Below are 17,324 nucleotides of genomic sequence, written 5' to 3'. Positions count from 1 at the left end.
TTTCAACTTAATCCAAAGAAAGGTAAGAATTATTGAAAATAAAATGTAATTCAATGAGGAAATAAAACTGAGGCGTGAAAAAGCCTATGTAGAAACAATGACAAAATAGAGATTTGAATTCAAAACTTACTTTTAATTTTTGGTTTGTTAGCTCATCAAATCTTTCTTTCTTCTTATTCTGCAGTTTTAGCTCTTAAAATACTATACTTGCAGAAATAGTTATATTTCTTCTTGTGTTTGCAATTGAGAGCTTAGTTGAAGTCCCCAGGAAAATTTATTCACCTCAAAGTATATTCGTCCCTCCTTTGTTGTTTTCTATATGAAATATATATATAATATCCATCTGGTTTTGCATGATTTGAGGATGATGGTGCAAATCAATGTCTCTATAAACTTAGAGCCATTTTTCTTCACTTTATAAGTTAAGACAACCCTTAAGAAATATTTCAAACTTTAAATTTTCAGTCATTCTAAATGTTCTAGTTATTGTTAGGAAAAACTTACTTTATATGGTAACCAAAACAGGTATATTTATTGACCAGAGTTTTTCCTCCTAAAGATTTGGCTTTTATTTAACCTTTGGTTCCAGCAGTTGAAAGATTGTGATTAAATAATTTTGCTGTGATTTTTTTTCTTTTCCTTGAAGATGCTGCATTGGCAGGTTCTGAGAGATCATTATCAGAAAGGTCTTTATCTGCATATGCAAAGAGAGTGATTGAATTGGAGAGACAAACAGAAGAGCATTTTCAGACTTCATCCCCAATTCTTCGATCATCAAGGAAAACCAGAGCAAAATCTGGAGATTCTTTAGAAGATGTACCTTCATTATCTCTTCTCAAAGAGTTGAATGCACCTAATAGAATTCTGGATGTGTCAGATGCCAAGGTTGAAGAAGCTAGTCAAAAATCAGAAATACAAGAAGTAGACTATGCAAAATTGGAAGAGTGTGTGATTGAAGATGCCTTTTCAAAACAGTTTAGGGAGTCTGATGTCTTAATGAAACTAGACCTGGAACAGGGAGATTCATCTGAAATTCTTTCAAGGAAAGATCTTCCTATAGATCCTGTAAATGTTCAGAAAGACTTAGTTAGATTAGCCATTGAAAATCTTCATAAAAAACAGCTGAAAGTGAGAGAGTCAGGTCAAGATACCGATCACAGTACAAACACCCAATCAGAAAAAGATGTTCATGAACAAAGGAACATAAAGGAAAGGGACCTGTCTTTGTCCGAGCATTTTTTCGCTCCTAAGGAGACATCATACTCTGAAGATTTTGAAGTGTCTTCTTTCAAGAAAGACATTTCAGCTGAATTGTACAAAGATGACTTTGAGGTGTCATCTTTGTTATCACTCAGGAAAGGCTCTCAGTCTTGCAGAGATGAATCACAGCCAACAAGGAACTCTACAAGTAGAGCCACTAGCTTGGGCAGCGAGGATGAAATCAGTGAGTGCCTCAGTGAGAAAAGCCTTTCTGTTCATAGCAGTGTCCACTCTGAGAGGCTGTTAGAACTCAAGTCCCCTACTGAGCTTATGAAAAGTAAGGAGCGCAGTGATGTGGAGCATGAACAGGGAGTTACAGAACCCCCTTCCTTGGTTTCAGTTTCTGTTGCAGATGAGTTACGTGATTTCCACATTGGGGATAGGGTGCTGATTGGCAATGTTCAACCAGGAACCCTTCGATTCAAAGGTGTGACCAGTTTTGCTAAAGGATTTTGGGCTGGAGTGGAGTTGGATAAAGCTGAAGGAAATAACAATGGAACATATGATGGCATTGTATACTTTGTGTGCAGAGAGAAACATGGTATTTTTGCTCCTCCTCAAAAAATATCTCACATTCCAGAAAACTTTGATGACTATGTAGACATAAACGAAGATGAAGAGTCTTACTCAGATGGACAATATCAATACTATAATCAAGAACAAAAAGATACAGCAGATTCCAAATTTGATAGAGAAAAGGATGCAGGTGAATATTTTTGTGAGAACTCTCTACCTAGTATGCACGATATAGAAGCCTCACTTGATAGAAGCCTTAAAATAGAAACGGACAACGTACAGGACATTTCCGGAGTACTTGAAGGCCATGTTCACCAGCAGTCTTCAGTGGATTCACTGATCTCCTCAGAGGAAAACAAAGACCTTGTTTCTGGTGCCATAGAAAGGGTTTCCCTTGCTGTAGAAGGCGATGCTTTAGACAGTGCCTTTTCTGAAGAGTTAAAGAAGCAGCAGCAATTGAAAGAAAAGGAAGAGAACCTATATCCCGAGCTGTCAGAAAAGCTCTCTACTCCACTTCTGGATCTTTTAACGAGAGAAAAGAACCATTTGGAAGCCCAGCTGAGGTCCTCAGCTAATGAGGAAAAGTCAAAGCAGCAGCTCGAAAAAGTCAGCTTACTGACAGACAGTTTGCTAACGGTCTTTGTGAAGGACACGGTCAATCAACTACAAGAAATCAAAAAAGTTAGGAATGAGAAAATCCAGCTTAGCAATCAGGGGCTTCTTGATGATGATCAAAAGAGTGTGCCGCCCCAGGGCCTACCCCAAAATCTTGAGGAACCGTCATCCAGTGTTCCAGATTGCTTCTTAAGGTCTGAACTAGAAGATGAAAAAGAGGAGATTTCTTCACCAGATATATGCCCCAGGCCTGTAAGTATTTTGTCTAGAAAGAATGTCAGTTTACCTTACCTTTTGTAGTACATTTTGATTCTCTAGCTCCTCATAGGTTTTTTTGTGACATGTTATTTATTAGATAAAGATCACTCTACTAGTTTTTAAAGGCCTTGTAGTTGTTTTTCTGTCTGAATTATGATTGTCCTCTATTATGTCATGAGTGGTCATTATAGGATTTCACAAACACTGGCAGTTTTATGCTGGGTTGATGACCCCTGTGTGCTGTCTGGAGGTTAGATTTCCCTTCCAGATCCACTGAACAGATTTATTCCACAGAGCTTTCCAGTGGTTCTCCATCCTGTTCTTTTTTGCCTCTGATATTATGTGTCCACCTATCTACTCAGTCATAGTTACCTTGTAGATATTGCCAGTTGTGATGTTGATTCTGGCAAAACTGAAATGCATCCACTATGACATATACTCAGACCATCAGCTTATTCAGGTTGGCCATGGACAGTTGGACAAAAGTAATGATTTTGAGTAACTTGAGCCAGATAATCACCAAAGGTGAGAAATTTCGTGTACCGTTTCTGTATCCCAGAGATGAGAGTCCTTCAGACACTAAATGATTAAAAAAGAAAAGCAACTAATCACTAAACAATTATAAAAATTCAGTTATAAAGCTTATGTAAACAGAGTTATGGGAAACAGGATACTTTCTTTTTAGATTGTTAATTAGTAGCCACCATGTTGTTTTTATTTTGCTTATAGAGAGCTAGTAAATGTACAAATAATAGATTTGCTTTGTCTTTAAAAACAGAAAACCCCCAAAAACCCAGATGAATGATCTGAGGTCACTAAACGGTGCTCTGTTTGAATGGTTCCGTTTCCATAGGAGAGTCCGGTATTTGGTGCCAGTGGACAGGAGGAACTCGCTAAAAGACTTGCAGAACTTGAGATCAGCCGGGAGTTCCTGAGCGTCTTAGGAGATGATCAAGACTGGTTTGATGAAGATTTTGGTTTGAGCTCTTCTCACAAGATCCCCAAAAACAAGGCAGAAGAAACAATTGTACCTCTAATGGCAGAACCCAAAAGAGCTCCCCAAAAGCCATGTGAGACGCTGTTGGCAGTCCCACATACCACAGAGGAGGTAGAAACTCTTGTACATAATGCAGCAGAAGAACTCTGGAAGTGGAAGGAATTAGGTCATGATCTCCACAGCATCAGTGTTCCTACAAAACTGCTTGGCTGTGCCAGTAAGGGTCTAGATATAGAAAGCACTAGTAAAAGAGTCTACAAACAGGTATGTAACCTGGAAGGTTAAGTTTAATTTTTAAACTGATGTCTGTTGTTTGAAATTTGGATTCTTAGCCATTTTAATTTTGTTTCATTTTCCTCTGTCAAGGCGGTTTTTGATTTAACAAAGGAGATTTTTGAGGAAATATTCGCAGAGGATCCCAACTTGAATCAGCCCGTCTGGATGAAGCCATGTAGAAACAACTCCAGTTATTTCCGACGAGTGAAAAATCCAAATAGCCTTGATGAGATCAAGGTAAACTGCAAACTAGAGAATACCTCCTTTTCTTGACTTGCTGTTCATTTATGCAGATCTGTAAATGCCGTAAAAGCAGGTACTCTTCTGTATTATTCTCCTTCTGTCCTCAAGGCCTTTTGCATAGTGGGTATTCAATACATGTTTGTTGTTTCATGAGGTCCATGAGGGATGGGGTGAGAGAGAGTCCTGAATCCTCAAGTTTTTGCAAAGCATAACTTTTAACATTTCCTACGTATGGATATTTTATAATATTTAAGAAAAAATTGGGAAATACTCTGGGAGATAAATTATTGCACTTCAATGGAATTTTAGGTAAATTTTTGGCAATTTAGAGATCATGGTATAGTCTAGAAGTATACCTGAAAACATGGCTTATATAAAATATGCCAGCCCTAGACAGGTGTTGCCTTGTCATCTTTGATTTTGGAGGTCTCAAATTAGTAATGTGGTTTTAAAATATGTGGGATAGTAATAATGATATATGAAAAATATTTCTTACCTAAGAAGCCCCTGAAAAGATTAAGTGCACTGATGCTACAAGGACTCCCAGCAAAACTTTAAAGTCCTATTGATGGGAATCTCTGCCTGTTCACAAGTTTCTTTAATATAGCAAAGGTCGTATTTCCAGCGTAGTGCCTCTCAAACTGGATCGTGCATATAAATCAGTGGGGATTTGGTTAAAATGGAGATTCTTACCCAGCAGGTTAGGAGTAGGACCTGAGATTCTGCATTTCTGACAGACTCTCAAGTGATGTGGGCACTGTTGACCCTAGAACCTACGCTGAGTAGCAGGCTCTGGAATTGTGTTTTCCAGATTTAATTGATCACAGAAAGCCGACCCCTCCATTCTGCCCCATAGCATACCTCCAACTACAGTGGATCCTTGAACATCGTTGGGGATTAGAGCTGCCAACCCCCTACTCGGTTGAAAATCTTTAACTACTAATAGCCTACTGGAAACCTTACCAATAACATAAATAGTCAACACATGTTTGTATGTTACATGTTTTATATACTGTATTCTTATAATACAGTAAGCTAGAGAAAAGAAATGTCACTTAGAAAATCTTAAGGAAGAGAAAATACATTTATGGTACTATTATGTATTTCTTGGGGAAAAAAATCTGTGTATAAGTGGGTCAACATAGTTCAAACCCATGTTGTTCAAGGGTCACCTGTACTGCTCTTACTTGTATATTTTCTTACATATCCAGGAGTGTGTGTGGACCACCAAAATACTATAAAGAATATATACTGTATTCTGGTATGTCATGTGGAGGCAAAATTGCCTAAACAATTTAGTCTTCTTTTTAATTGAGACATAATTAGCATAATTATGTTAGTTTCAGGTATACAACATAATGATTCGATATTTGTCTGTATTATTAAAAAAAGATCACCACAAGAAGTCTAGTTAGCATCCATCATTACATATGGTTACAGATTGTTTGGTGTGATGAAAAAATTTTAAGATCTACTCTCTTAGTGACTTTCAAATGTACAGTACAGAATTACTTAACTATAGAAAGCTTTTGAAAATATATTGCACTCGTAGAACATCAACAGATATTTAGGAGATGTCATGTATGCTTACATCGAAGTTTGGCAAATGCTGACCCACAGGCCAAATCCAGCCTTCCACCTGTTTTTGTAAGTGAAGGTGTACTGGACCACAGCCACTCCCATTTGTTTAAATATTGTCTCTGGCTGCTTTCCTGCTACAAGAGCAGACTTCAGTAGTTACAACAGAGACCAGATGGCCCTCGAAGCCTAAAATATTTAGTCTGGCCCTTTACAGAAGTTAGCTGACCCCTGCTTAAATTAAAGTAAGTAGGGTAAAAAAAAAAAAAAAAAAAAGCTTTCAAAGATTACTTTTGATTCACTTGAAAAAAAAAGAAAACTTTTAAAATTATTTTCAGCTTTGAGGAATAAAGTATCAGAACTGCCTGGAGAGTTTTTTCAAAACACAAGTGTATTCCATTTCTCTCAGCCCTCCCAATGTTGTTATATCCTTGAGAGAGAGAAAATGGGTGTGGAGTGGGGAGTTTGGGGCACATTGTAGATTGAGAAACTTCTCAAATAATTCGGATTCATAAATGTGTCTCCTCCCCCCCCCATTGAGAACTTTTTTTTTTTAAAAACAGAACAACCATAAAAAGTTGTAAACACCAATTGTTTTATTAATAACAAAGAACAAACAAGTTGAACTAAGACAGGATACATAATGGGACGCCTGGATGGTTCAGTCAGTTGAGTGTCCAACTCTTGATTTCGGCTCAGGTCATGATCCCAGGGTCATAGGATCGAGCGGTGTGAAGCCTGCTTAAGATCTTCTCTTTCCCTCTCCTCCTCTTCCCCACTCGTGCTCCCTCCCTCCTTTCCTCTCTCTCTCTCTCAAATAAAATGTTGAAAAAGACAAGATACGTAATACGTATCAACAGTCATCAGAATGCATGTATCAATATAACACACAGTGACGCTGCCCAGCAATTTTAATACTGAAATAACATTTTGTAAAGTGTTTTTAAGGATGATGATTTAAATATTGTTAGTAAAATTATCATGCTTTTTATACTGAAGTGTTAATATTTTTACAATTCAACATATTCAGTCATGGTGCTTCAAAACAAACTCTCCCAGCCAGAGCCTGCACTTTGCTCCCATGTGTTGCTCCCAGCCTTTATGTGGGATTCTTCAGCTGCAGAGATTTATGTTTTGCCTTCTCTAGTAGTTTTGCCCGTATGAAGTTAGCCAGTGGTGGTCTTGGATCGAGGGGACTCTAAAGTGATTTTTCTTTGCAGATTCATCGGTGAGTTTTACTTTTGTACGTTGTGTAAAAACAAAAACTCTTTAAGTGAGTAAAGTCAGAGCATTTGGAATGCTTTTGTCTTCAAATTGCTGAGTGGAACTGTAAGTGAAAGAAATTTGGATGATCTTTTATTATAAAGGCTATGTTCGTAACGTGCACACCTGCATTATAAGCATGGACTCTCAGAAACTTGGTGGGGTTTGTTTCATTCCTTCTTCTTATTTTCACAGAACTTCATAGCCACCGAAGTGCTCAAGTTGTTTAGTCTTAAAAAGGAGCCAAACCACAAAACAGATTGGCAGAAAATGATGAAATTTGGAAGAAAGAAAAGAGACCGAGTGGATCATATCCTGGTCAGTGTATATAACTGAAATAGGTGTATTTCGACTGTCTATTATGATACGGAAGCTTAAAGCCTTCACTTGCTGCATTTCTGCCCCTTGGTTTTGGAACTTGCTTTCTTTTGAACTTGGCAGGTGAATATTTAACTGACCAGTATTTTCTGGGTGTGGAGAACTTGAGAAATAAAAAGTAAGCTAAGTAGAAGCAGAATTTAAGGTATGGCATTAAGAAGAGATCAGTGTAGAGTCTGGGGCCAGACTGCCTGCGGTTAAATCCCTGTTCTGCCACAGCTGGCGTGTAATCTTGGACAAATTGTCTGATCTCCTTGTGTCTCGTCTCCCTATCTGTAATCTACCAAGACAGTTATTAAGAGAAGTAAAAGTATGTTTACATATGTATGTATAGAAGAGTTCCTGGCTATATATAACTCAGTAAATACTGGTTGTTATCATTTCCTCCTTGTTATTATTCTCCAGAGCTTTTAGCTGGATAGGATTTGTTCCATTTGGCAATAGATTTCCTTAGCACTAGAAAAATATTTCTCAAACAAAAAAAAAAAGAGAGAGAGAGAGAGAGAGAAATAAGAAAGAAAAAATGTCATTCTTTTCTTTGTTCCCTAAAAGAATGTTAAGCAGTAGCAGACTTTAGGACACTCGTTACTTGATTCAGGTTTCTCTCTAAACATTTTCACTCTGAACTTTTTCATCTTGTCTGTATTTATATCCATATAACAAAAAACAAGTGAAAAGCTTAAATTAATCAGTTTTCCCCAAGTATGCACCCTTTCCATTGCTTCATTTACTCAGTAACAGCTGTACTAGAAAAAAATTTATTTAAGAGTTTTATACTTTGCCATTCTTTTTCGTGCCTTCTTTGATTCTCACAGTAATTATGTGGGGCAGGAAGGACTCATGTTATTCTCTTTTACAAATGAGTAAGTTTAGGGGCACCTGGCTGGCTTGGTCAGTGGAACGTGTGACTCTTGATCTCAGAATTTGAGTTCAAGCCCCATGTTGACTGTAGAGATTACTTAAAAATAAAAAATCTTGGGGCACCTGGATGACTCAGTCATTTGAGCGTCTGACTCTTGATTTTGGCTCAGGCCATGATCCCAAAGTTTTGGGATCGAGCCCCACATGAGGCTCTTCAGTGAACATGGAGTGTGCTTAAGATTCTGTCTCCCTCTACCCCTCTGTCCCACTCATGCTCTCTCTCTCTCTCTCTCTCTAAAAATGAATGAAATAAAAAAATAAATGTTTATTTATAAAAAGTTTAGACTCAGAGATATTAAGTGACTTGCCTGGCAAATAAGAGCCAAGATTTTAAGCAATTAGTTCTTCACAGATCTTTGCCTCTTGAGAATGTGAACTTGTTCTCATAGTTCGACAGCAGCTTAAAGTTTGAATTATTGTTAATTTCCAAGCTTTTACTTCCTCCACTTCTTATGGAATTAAAGAAGAAAGCATGTCAGGAAACATTCATTTACCCTATCAGTTAAATTGATCATGTCCTCCATAAATCATCTCAGTGCACACATTGAGTCAAGAATTGTGCCAATTAAGGACTGATGTGACAGTGGTGAGCAAGACAGACCTAGACCCTGCCTTCATGGATTTACAGTTTGCTGGCAGAAACTGGCCATTAATATATAATTTATACCAGTAAATTAGGAATTCTATAAATTATAAATTAAAATTAAATGATAAAAATAGAGGAACGGGGAGCTGTTGTATAAGCATAAACCAGAGGAAACAGATCTAATGAGGATGGCCAGGGCAGACTTCCCTGAGGAAGTGACATTTGAGCTGAGACCTGAAAGGTGAGTAAGTATTAACTGAGTTCTAAGAAGAACAGTTCAGGGAGAGCAAACCATGTGCAAGGAGCATGGGCTTGAGCTGAAGTGTCAATGCAGCTGGAGGCGGCATCAACCAGAGAGGGAGAAGCTGCATCCATCAGGGCCTGGGAAGCCACGGTAAGGATTTTGGATTTTATTGTAAAAGCAAGGAGTTTAAGCAAGAGAGATTACTAAACTCAATTTGCAGTTTTAACACTTCGGAAATGGGGCACTTGGGTGGCTCAGTCAGTTAAACATTCAACTCTTGATTTCAGCTCAGGTCATGATCTCATGGTTCATGAGTTCAACTCCCACATTGGGCTCTGCACTGATGACGCAGAGCCTGCTTGGGATTCTCTCTCTCCTTCTCTCTCTGCCCCTCCCCTGCTCATACTTTCTCTCTCTCAATAATAATAATAATAATAAAAGAATTTTTAAAAATAAAATTAAAATGCTGGAAGAATCCTTCAAAAGAAATGTGTGGAGGAAGAAAGACCAGGTAGAAGGATGTAGCCTGTAGGTCAGAGGTGACAGTTTAGGTGTATTAAAGCAAAACTTCTTAGGTAAGTTTATCTTGAGCACATGTCAAGTAAATGAGGAAGCCAGTGTAGACTTAATGCGTGCGAGTTCCAGCTGGTTACAGACAGCTCTTACTTCACATGGTTATAAAAATGCCATCTTCACAGTGAAAGAATTAAGTACATTGGAGCGAGAGGCAATAATTTGGAGGCATCTTCAGACTGGTATTATTAATCAGAAATGACAAGTAATATGTCTCACAAGTGAACAATGAGTGAATTGATTTGTAGCTCTTTATTAGATGTACCAAAACCCAAGATCTTGTCCTTGGAAGGCATAGGCTCTGTCTCTCCAGCAGTTTTCAGAATAGTCTTAAATAGCAAACAAAAATTCCTTTTGCTAGTATAAGACTAGTATGGCTTGGGTGAGAGTGATGTCAGTGTATAATAATTCAGGAGGTTTGGGATTGGGAAAGCAGTAACAATATATATTATGTGAATATTCCCTTTGTTGGTCATAAACTGTTTTTCACTTTCCTACAGAGAGACCTGGGCCAATGTAACTTGTTTCAGGAATTCACTCTTAATGTGTAGCAAAATGATACTGTTAGTTCCTTGAGTTAATTATTAAAAAATGATAAATAAACTCCTCTCCCACTATTAGATTTAGCCAACATAGCATATGGAGACTGTAATGTTTTTGCATTTTATAGAGAGATTGAGATTCAAAGCAACAATATTTTATATCACATGGACTAAAAATTTTTCCCATAGTACAAAAGAAAAATCATGTTTATTATAAAACATTCATGCCCATTTAAGAAATTAAGAAAATACTAAGAAATCAAAAGAAAATCATGATAATCTCACCACCTAGAGAGCTCTTAGTAATGTGATATATAGTCTTTATATGGAGGATTTTTTTAAACAATTGAGATCATGGTCCCTTTTTTTTTGTAATCTGATTGTTTTTTTATTCAATGAAATGTGAACGTTTTTTCTTTTTGCTAAATGTTCCTCTATTTTATATCACATTTAATAACGCTAGCCCATTTTATTTTTGTGGAAATGTAGTAATCATTATATGGATGTACACATCATTTATTTAGCCAGTCAGCAATTTTTTTGCTCTTTTAAACAACAGTGTTGTAATAAACTTCTTGTGATATAATAGATCTCTGTACTTATTTCCAGTAATTTCCTTAGGTTAAACTCCCTAGAAATAGAATCCCTGATTAAAAGCATATGCAGAGTATTAAGGCTTATGTGTGTGTTGTCAGATTGTTCTTCAAAAAGCCTGTAGCAATTACACATCCTTACCAGCACGATACAAGAGTGGAGGCCGCCACCTTTGCCAATACTGGGCACTACCAATTCTTAAATCTTTACCGAAGGCATGAGCTCATTTTGCTCTGTGTGATTTTATTATCAATGTGGTTAATATTTTTACCTGTTCATTGGTTATTCTAAATTTTTTGCATGTTTAATCCTTACATATTTCAAAATGACAAGAAAATAATACAGAAACATTGTTTCCATCTTTCCAACGTACACACTTTAGTATTTCCTTACTCACAAACGGAATGGCAGGGGCTGAGACAAGAATGTCTGCAGATAAAGGCTGGGCGCTGGATTCCAGCTTACTTACGTATTGAATTCTAGGACAATGGTTCTTTCACTTCAGCAGTTTGAAGATATTATTTCCCTGTAATCTGACCTCTCTTGTTGGTCTTGAGACATCTGCTGATCGTTCTTTTTGGGGAGTCTGTCTTCTTTCTGGTTTCTGTGGAAGACCGTGCATGTGTTTGTATGTTCGTTTCACAGGTTATCAGGATCTGTCTAGATGTGGATTTTATTTTTTCCTGCTTTGGACTTACTGTGCTTATTAGATCTATGGGTTCATACCTTTACTCAATTCTGGAAAAATTCTTAGCTATTATCTCTTAGAATATTGCCTCTCCCCAAGACTCCAGTTCCCTGTGGCGCTTTTCTGGACATCCCTTCGGCCCTGTCCTCTCTTCCACGGCACTTAATTCCTCCCCGTAATAGTTGTAGCTCTTGGTATTCTTTTAAAACCCTATTTGTTCTGGTAGTCAGGATTTTCCTCTTTTTTCGAGATTTCCCTATGCACTACAAATATTTTTTGTTGTATTTTATCCAGTATATCTGTGTTTATATGAGAACTTCTTTGCATCACCTTACTCTACCATTTTTCCTCTGACAGTCTGCCTGCTAGTTGTGGTGGTGGTGGTGGTGGTGGTGTCCTAATACGCGCCAGGAGCTTTTCAAACTTTATATCTAAGTACTGTGTGGATATCATAATTTAAAAGAGCAGAAGAAGTCAGTGATTAACCTTTTGGTCAGCCCAATACTATAGATAAAATGAAGCCAGCTTTTCTTATAAAGTTTATGGGTTTTATTATTTCTCTAGTTTTGACTATTGGTAATTCTGCTTAGGAGATTAGATTTTAAAGGTCCTGAAATATCCTGAGCCTCATTTAATATTTTTGGATGTATAAACGCCAAAATGCTCCCATGGATATTAATGCCACTAAAATGAGAAAACAGGGCACAGTAGTCAAGAGCAAGATCTGTGGAATCAGACTCCTTGTAAGGCTCCAAACCACTTACTTAAGTCACCTCTCTGCCTCTCAGTCTCTCCCTCTGTAGAGTGACCGCCTCACAGAGTTGTCATGATGGTCAAATGAGGTACTGTGTGTCATAAGTGGCATATAGGAAGATCTTGAAAGTATTACATATTATTAGTATAATCATTTTTATTGGTTTACAATCATTTTCTTATTTGATCCCTAACCTCCCTGTCTATAAATAGCCAGAGTCTAAATTATGTCACTTAGAACTTGGGTCAGAAATTTGACCTGGTGCCATGAGATTATGGAAAAAATTTTTTTTTGCATTGTGAAAGTAAAAATGTCATCTTTTTATTAAAAATATACATGCTGGGTACTTAGGTGGCTCAGTCGGGTAAGCGTCCAACCACCGAGTCTTGGTTTCAGCTCAGGTCACGATCTCATGATTCATGAGTTTGAGCCCTGCAATGGGACAGTGCAGAGTCTGCTCAGGATTCGCTCTCTCCCCCTCTCTCTCAAAATAAATAAGTAAACTTAAAAAAAAATTTTTTTTAAATTTTTTAAATGTACATGCCTTTCAGCTATAGTCGCTTTAATCTGTCCCTATACCTGACAGAGAAAAGCGCTTTGACTCAGAACAAGCAGATGCTGTCCCCTCTGCCTAAAGACCCTAACACTGCCAGCTAGATTTAATCTCCAGAATGTGGGGCTCCGTCTTTCTGTGAGGTCATGTAATGTGTCAGCCATATCGTCAAGTTTTGACACTTTTCTGACCAATTCCAGTATTTTCTTTCCTCACACAGTTTATCACCACACAGACCAGTGCAATGAAAGAAAAGATTATTGTTAACACAGAATTAAATCCTGTGAAAGGTTTAATTGGAAAAGAGACTCTGATGTATGTATGTATAAATACCATGCTTCACAAGGATAGGAAAGAACTGGAGAAAACTATTCACATATTTCCCTAGTAAAGCATTAGTGAAAGGGGTCCGCTGAGCTTCCAGGGGCATCTGTGGCCAGATCAAATTAACTCACTCACTCAATCATTTCTTATGGACCTGCTGTGTGCTAAGTAGTACTCTAGGCCCTGGGAATACATTAGTGAACAAACCAGACAAAATGCAAGGAGCTTTCCTTCTAGTAAAGGAGACAGATACACAAAAAATATAAACCTAGGGACACCTGGGTGGCTCAGTCAGGTAAGCATCCATCTTCAGCTCAGGTCATGATCTCATGGTTCATGAGTTCAAGCTCCGCGTTGGGCTCTGTGCTGACAGCTTGGAGCCTGGGGCCTTCTTTGGATTTTATGTGTGTGCCTCTCTCTGCCCCTCCCCCACACATGCTCTTTCTCTCAAAAATAAATAAACATTAAAAATTTTTTAAATAAAAAGAAAGAAAAATCTATAGAGGCAAGAAGGGACTATTGGAGGTTGCAGTTCTAGATGGGATGGCTGGGAAAGGTTTCACTGAGAAGATGACATTTGTTTAGTGGACTGAGGGAAATGAAGTGAGCCAAGCACTCATCCAGGGGAGAGCATTCTGGAAAAGATACATTGGGCCTTGATCACTGGGAGAAAGTCACTGGGCATGGAGCAGAGTGAGGAGTCAGAAACAGTAGTAGGAGATGATGTCCCCTAAGTGTGTACAAGCACACACCCAGAGGGCCGGATCGTGTAGGGTCTAACAGGCCCTTGTAAAAACTAGGTTTTATGCTAAATAAGATCGGCAGACATTTAAGGTTTGAGCAGAAGAGTGATGTGCTCTGACTTAATTTATTTAACAGGACCACTGTGGCTACTGTGTGGAGAATAGACTGAGGGAATGGTAGCAAAGCAGGAGCAAGGAGACCAGCCGGATATTGTCATAATCCAGATGAGTGATAATAGTGGCCAGCACCGGTTTGGTGGTGTGGAGGTGGCTAAGAGGTGGCCAGATTCTAGACAGATTTTCGAAGTAGAATCGAATTGCTGATAAATTGAATGTGCCATAAAAGAGAGAGAAAAGTATTAAGAATACCTCCATTGGGTTGGTCTGAACAACTTGAAGGATAGAATTTCCCTTTGCCGATTTGAGGAAGCCCAAGAAGAGCAGCTTGGGAAGGAATATCAGAATTTCTGTTTTGAATCTGTTAAATTCGAGGTGTCTGATTAATATCCAGATGGAGAGGCAAATGGACATAGGAGTCCGGAGCTCAGGCACAAGACCTAGGCTGGAAGTAGGGATTTGGGAGTGGCGGACTCACAGATGGCAGCCAAAGCTCTGAGACCAAGAGAGGATAGATGACTAGGGAGGAAGTCAAGGACTGATTCCTGACACACTCCAATGTTTCAAGTATTCAGAAGGTGAGGGGGAACCAACAAATGAATCTAAAAAGGAGCAGCCTGTGAAGTGGAAGCAAGCCAGGGTTGTGGAAGCCAGGTGAGTGTTTCAAGGAGGAGGCAGAAATCCACTGCATGGGATACAACCAATTGGTCACATAAAATGAGAACTGAGGATTCACCATGGGATCTAGCAGTGTGGAGGTCTTTACTGATTTTAACGTTAATACAAGGACTTTGAATGGTGTGCATGAGGCAAATGTTTGATTTTCAGTAGGTTTCAAAAGAGAACAAGATAGAGCAAAAATGGACATGTCAAAGGAGTTTTTTGTAAAGCAAAAGATGGAGGGGGACCTGGTGACAAGAGAGCATTCTTGTATCTTGAAAGAAATAAGCTGACAGGAAAAAGTCAGAAGTTGTGCTGGTGCAGAGGAGGGAGCTCAGCGGGAGCATGTCCGCGTGGCAAGGCGGCATCTGCACTGGGTGGATGGGGGCCCTCCCGCTGAGCGTGAGCTCTTGTGACAGGATGAACTGTTGTAGTAAACATTCCAGAATAAACAGCTGGCTTCCTCCAAACGTTGCTTTCCAAAAGGAAGTGTGTAATTTAGCTGTTGTCACTGAGACTAGGAAGGTCCCTAATCAGTCTAACTCTACCCGGTGAGTAAAATACAAAGAAAGGTTGTTTTTGTTTTTTTTAAGACAGAAGGGCCTCCATTAGCCACAAATAAGAGAAATCTTTCTTTCAGCTCCAGGTCCCATTCATGCTGTCTCTTTGCCACTCTAGAAGGACATTAATTTTTATCTTGGGTTAGCTAAGCATGTGATGAAGCTATTTTTAGCAATGCATTCTCAAAGTGTATGTGATGTGGAATGAACACCAAGAAAGTAGACCACCCCTTGTATATCCTGTACACACAGTAGCCTTGGAAAATGCCTCTGCTGTAGGTACAGTTGCACTAAGGACAAATACTATAGAGAAACCACCGAGCCTGTGATTGAATCTCCTTTACAAGTTAAGGTCTGACAAGGTACAAGACAGCTCCTGAAGGTCTACTTACTGCTGATAAGTTCTTTCTCACAGTAAGCCCAAAAGGGTTTTTGTATAATTAATTATAATTTCTTCTCCAGCTTCAGGGTTTTATCTAACAATTTGAGTTCTTCCTGCATGCCTCCAAGGGAGCTGTCCTGTTGCACCTGAGTCTTTCTCTCCTATTTTGTCTGATAGTGTTTTTAAGTCCCCTCAACATCTTTCACTTTTCCTCTTTTTTCACTGTCCCTCTTTAAGTACTGTGCTCGGGATTGACCACATAATATGTTGTGTATTTAATTAGTACAGACATACAACCTTTCTTTTTCCAGGTGTTACACTTCGGCTAATGCAGTTTATAATTACATTTGTTTATTTTTAGCTACATCATTCTCACAGGATTCACAAAAACTTAGGGAAACCCCATGACCAAAAGTTTCAACCTGTCCCTCTGTAGTTATTTTGGGGCCCCAAATATAGGACCTTATTCTTTAATTGCATCATCTTGTTCAGCTTGGCTCCTCACTCCAAGCTACCCATTTCTTGTTGAGTCCATCCTTCCAACGTAGTTCTGTTCCTCAGCTTCTTGTCACCTCTAAAACTCATCCGGGTCATTGCTAAAAATGATGAACTGGACAGAGCCAAAGACAGCACCTTTTAGCATTCACTAAAAAATCCATGTGCTAGATGTTTATTGAGCACATTCTAGTCACACTGTCCTTAGTCTCTGAGGGATTAAAACTGAAAGAAAAATCTTGAGGAGCTCACAGCCTAGTAGGAGAACAGATATATAGAATACAGTTTCGCCAAATAATGAAATATGAACAAGATAGATTGGGGGCACAGAGGAAAAAGCTCCTGAGTCTTTCAGGCAGAAACTTCCATACAGGTTAGTAGTAGCCTTGTCCTTTAATCAAAAAAATACAAATCCGTCTAACTGACCTATTTCTCTTTCCCCATTTTGTTCACAAGGATACAGTGAAAGACCCGGACATAGGCTCGCTAAAATCTGGCCACGTTCTATTTACCAGTTTTTCTTTTCTACCAGCCTCATACCCTGTCACAATAAAAGAAAATGAAGTTAATATTAGACTGACTTTTAAATGTCATTTAATTAATTTATAAAATATATATTAATTTGCCACACATGCATAACACATCTGTGGGAACAGGAAATGTGTGAGAAAAAAGAATAGGCTCCAAAAGCCAGAAGAAAAACGGAGGCAGATCTGCAGGCTGTGAGATCCCTCAGTCGCCATGTTAAAGTTCTAAGTTGGGCTTTGTGCTTTTTGATGGCTAACGCGAAATGGAAAACATGGTAGTCCTCACCAGCTGAAAAGGAAATGGTTCCTGCTCCTACGGAGGAGCAGAGCTTTTGCTAAACCGGACGAGGGCACTGTGGGGGTTCGTTGTCCGTGCACAGAGATAACACATGATGTCCCGAGCAGATCTACTCTGAGGCCCCAACCGGTTACATTAGGACAGTGCTTCCTAAATTTTGTTATCAGGGAGAAAATTGCTCAAAGAAAAGATTTAACATTATAGGTTGAGAAAACTTATGAAAAGGAAAGCTGTGCAACTTTGGACAGAATTCATGGGAGATATGAAATCTTATGGGGGGCCATACCTCCTCGCTTTCCCAGAACATGGTTCTCCCTCAATGCCAGTTTGAGAAGTGTTGTGTTAAGCTGTTGCATACAGCATCCTTCATGAGAGGAAC

The 17,324-nt window shown here is 38.7% G+C and overlaps 1 protein-coding gene and 1 long non-coding RNA gene across 5 annotated transcripts in view; one reads left to right on the top strand and one right to left on the bottom strand.

Moving 5' to 3' along the window:
• LOC115288186 overlaps positions 1–2,780 on the bottom strand; it is a 68,822-nt gene extending 66,042 nt beyond the window's left edge. For both annotated transcript variants that reach the window (XR_003906852.1, XR_003906853.1), the window contains exon 1: positions 2,683–2,780. This is a non-coding gene — a long non-coding RNA (uncharacterized LOC115288186). The remainder of the gene's footprint in view (positions 1–2,682) is intronic.
• The window catches only part of CEP350 (centrosomal protein 350), a 145,928-nt gene that overhangs the window by 122,900 nt on the left and 5,704 nt on the right, over positions 1–17,324 (top strand). For all 3 annotated transcript variants that reach the window (XM_029935266.1, XM_029935267.1, XM_029935265.1), the window contains 4 exons: positions 647–2,643; positions 3,503–3,910; positions 4,013–4,159; positions 7,202–7,324. In XM_029935266.1, coding sequence (XP_029791126.1) covers positions 647–2,643; positions 3,503–3,910; positions 4,013–4,159; positions 7,202–7,324 — 2,675 coding nt within the window. The remainder of the gene's footprint in view (positions 1–646; positions 2,644–3,502; positions 3,911–4,012; positions 4,160–7,201; positions 7,325–17,324) is intronic.

Source organism: Suricata suricatta, chromosome 3 (genome assembly GCF_006229205.1).
Source record: "Suricata suricatta isolate VVHF042 chromosome 3, meerkat_22Aug2017_6uvM2_HiC, whole genome shotgun sequence".
Taxonomy (NCBI): Eukaryota; Metazoa; Chordata; class Mammalia; order Carnivora; family Herpestidae; genus Suricata; species Suricata suricatta.
The sequence above is the reverse complement of the archived record's forward strand: the minus strand, read 5'-3'. Positions and strand labels throughout refer to the sequence as shown.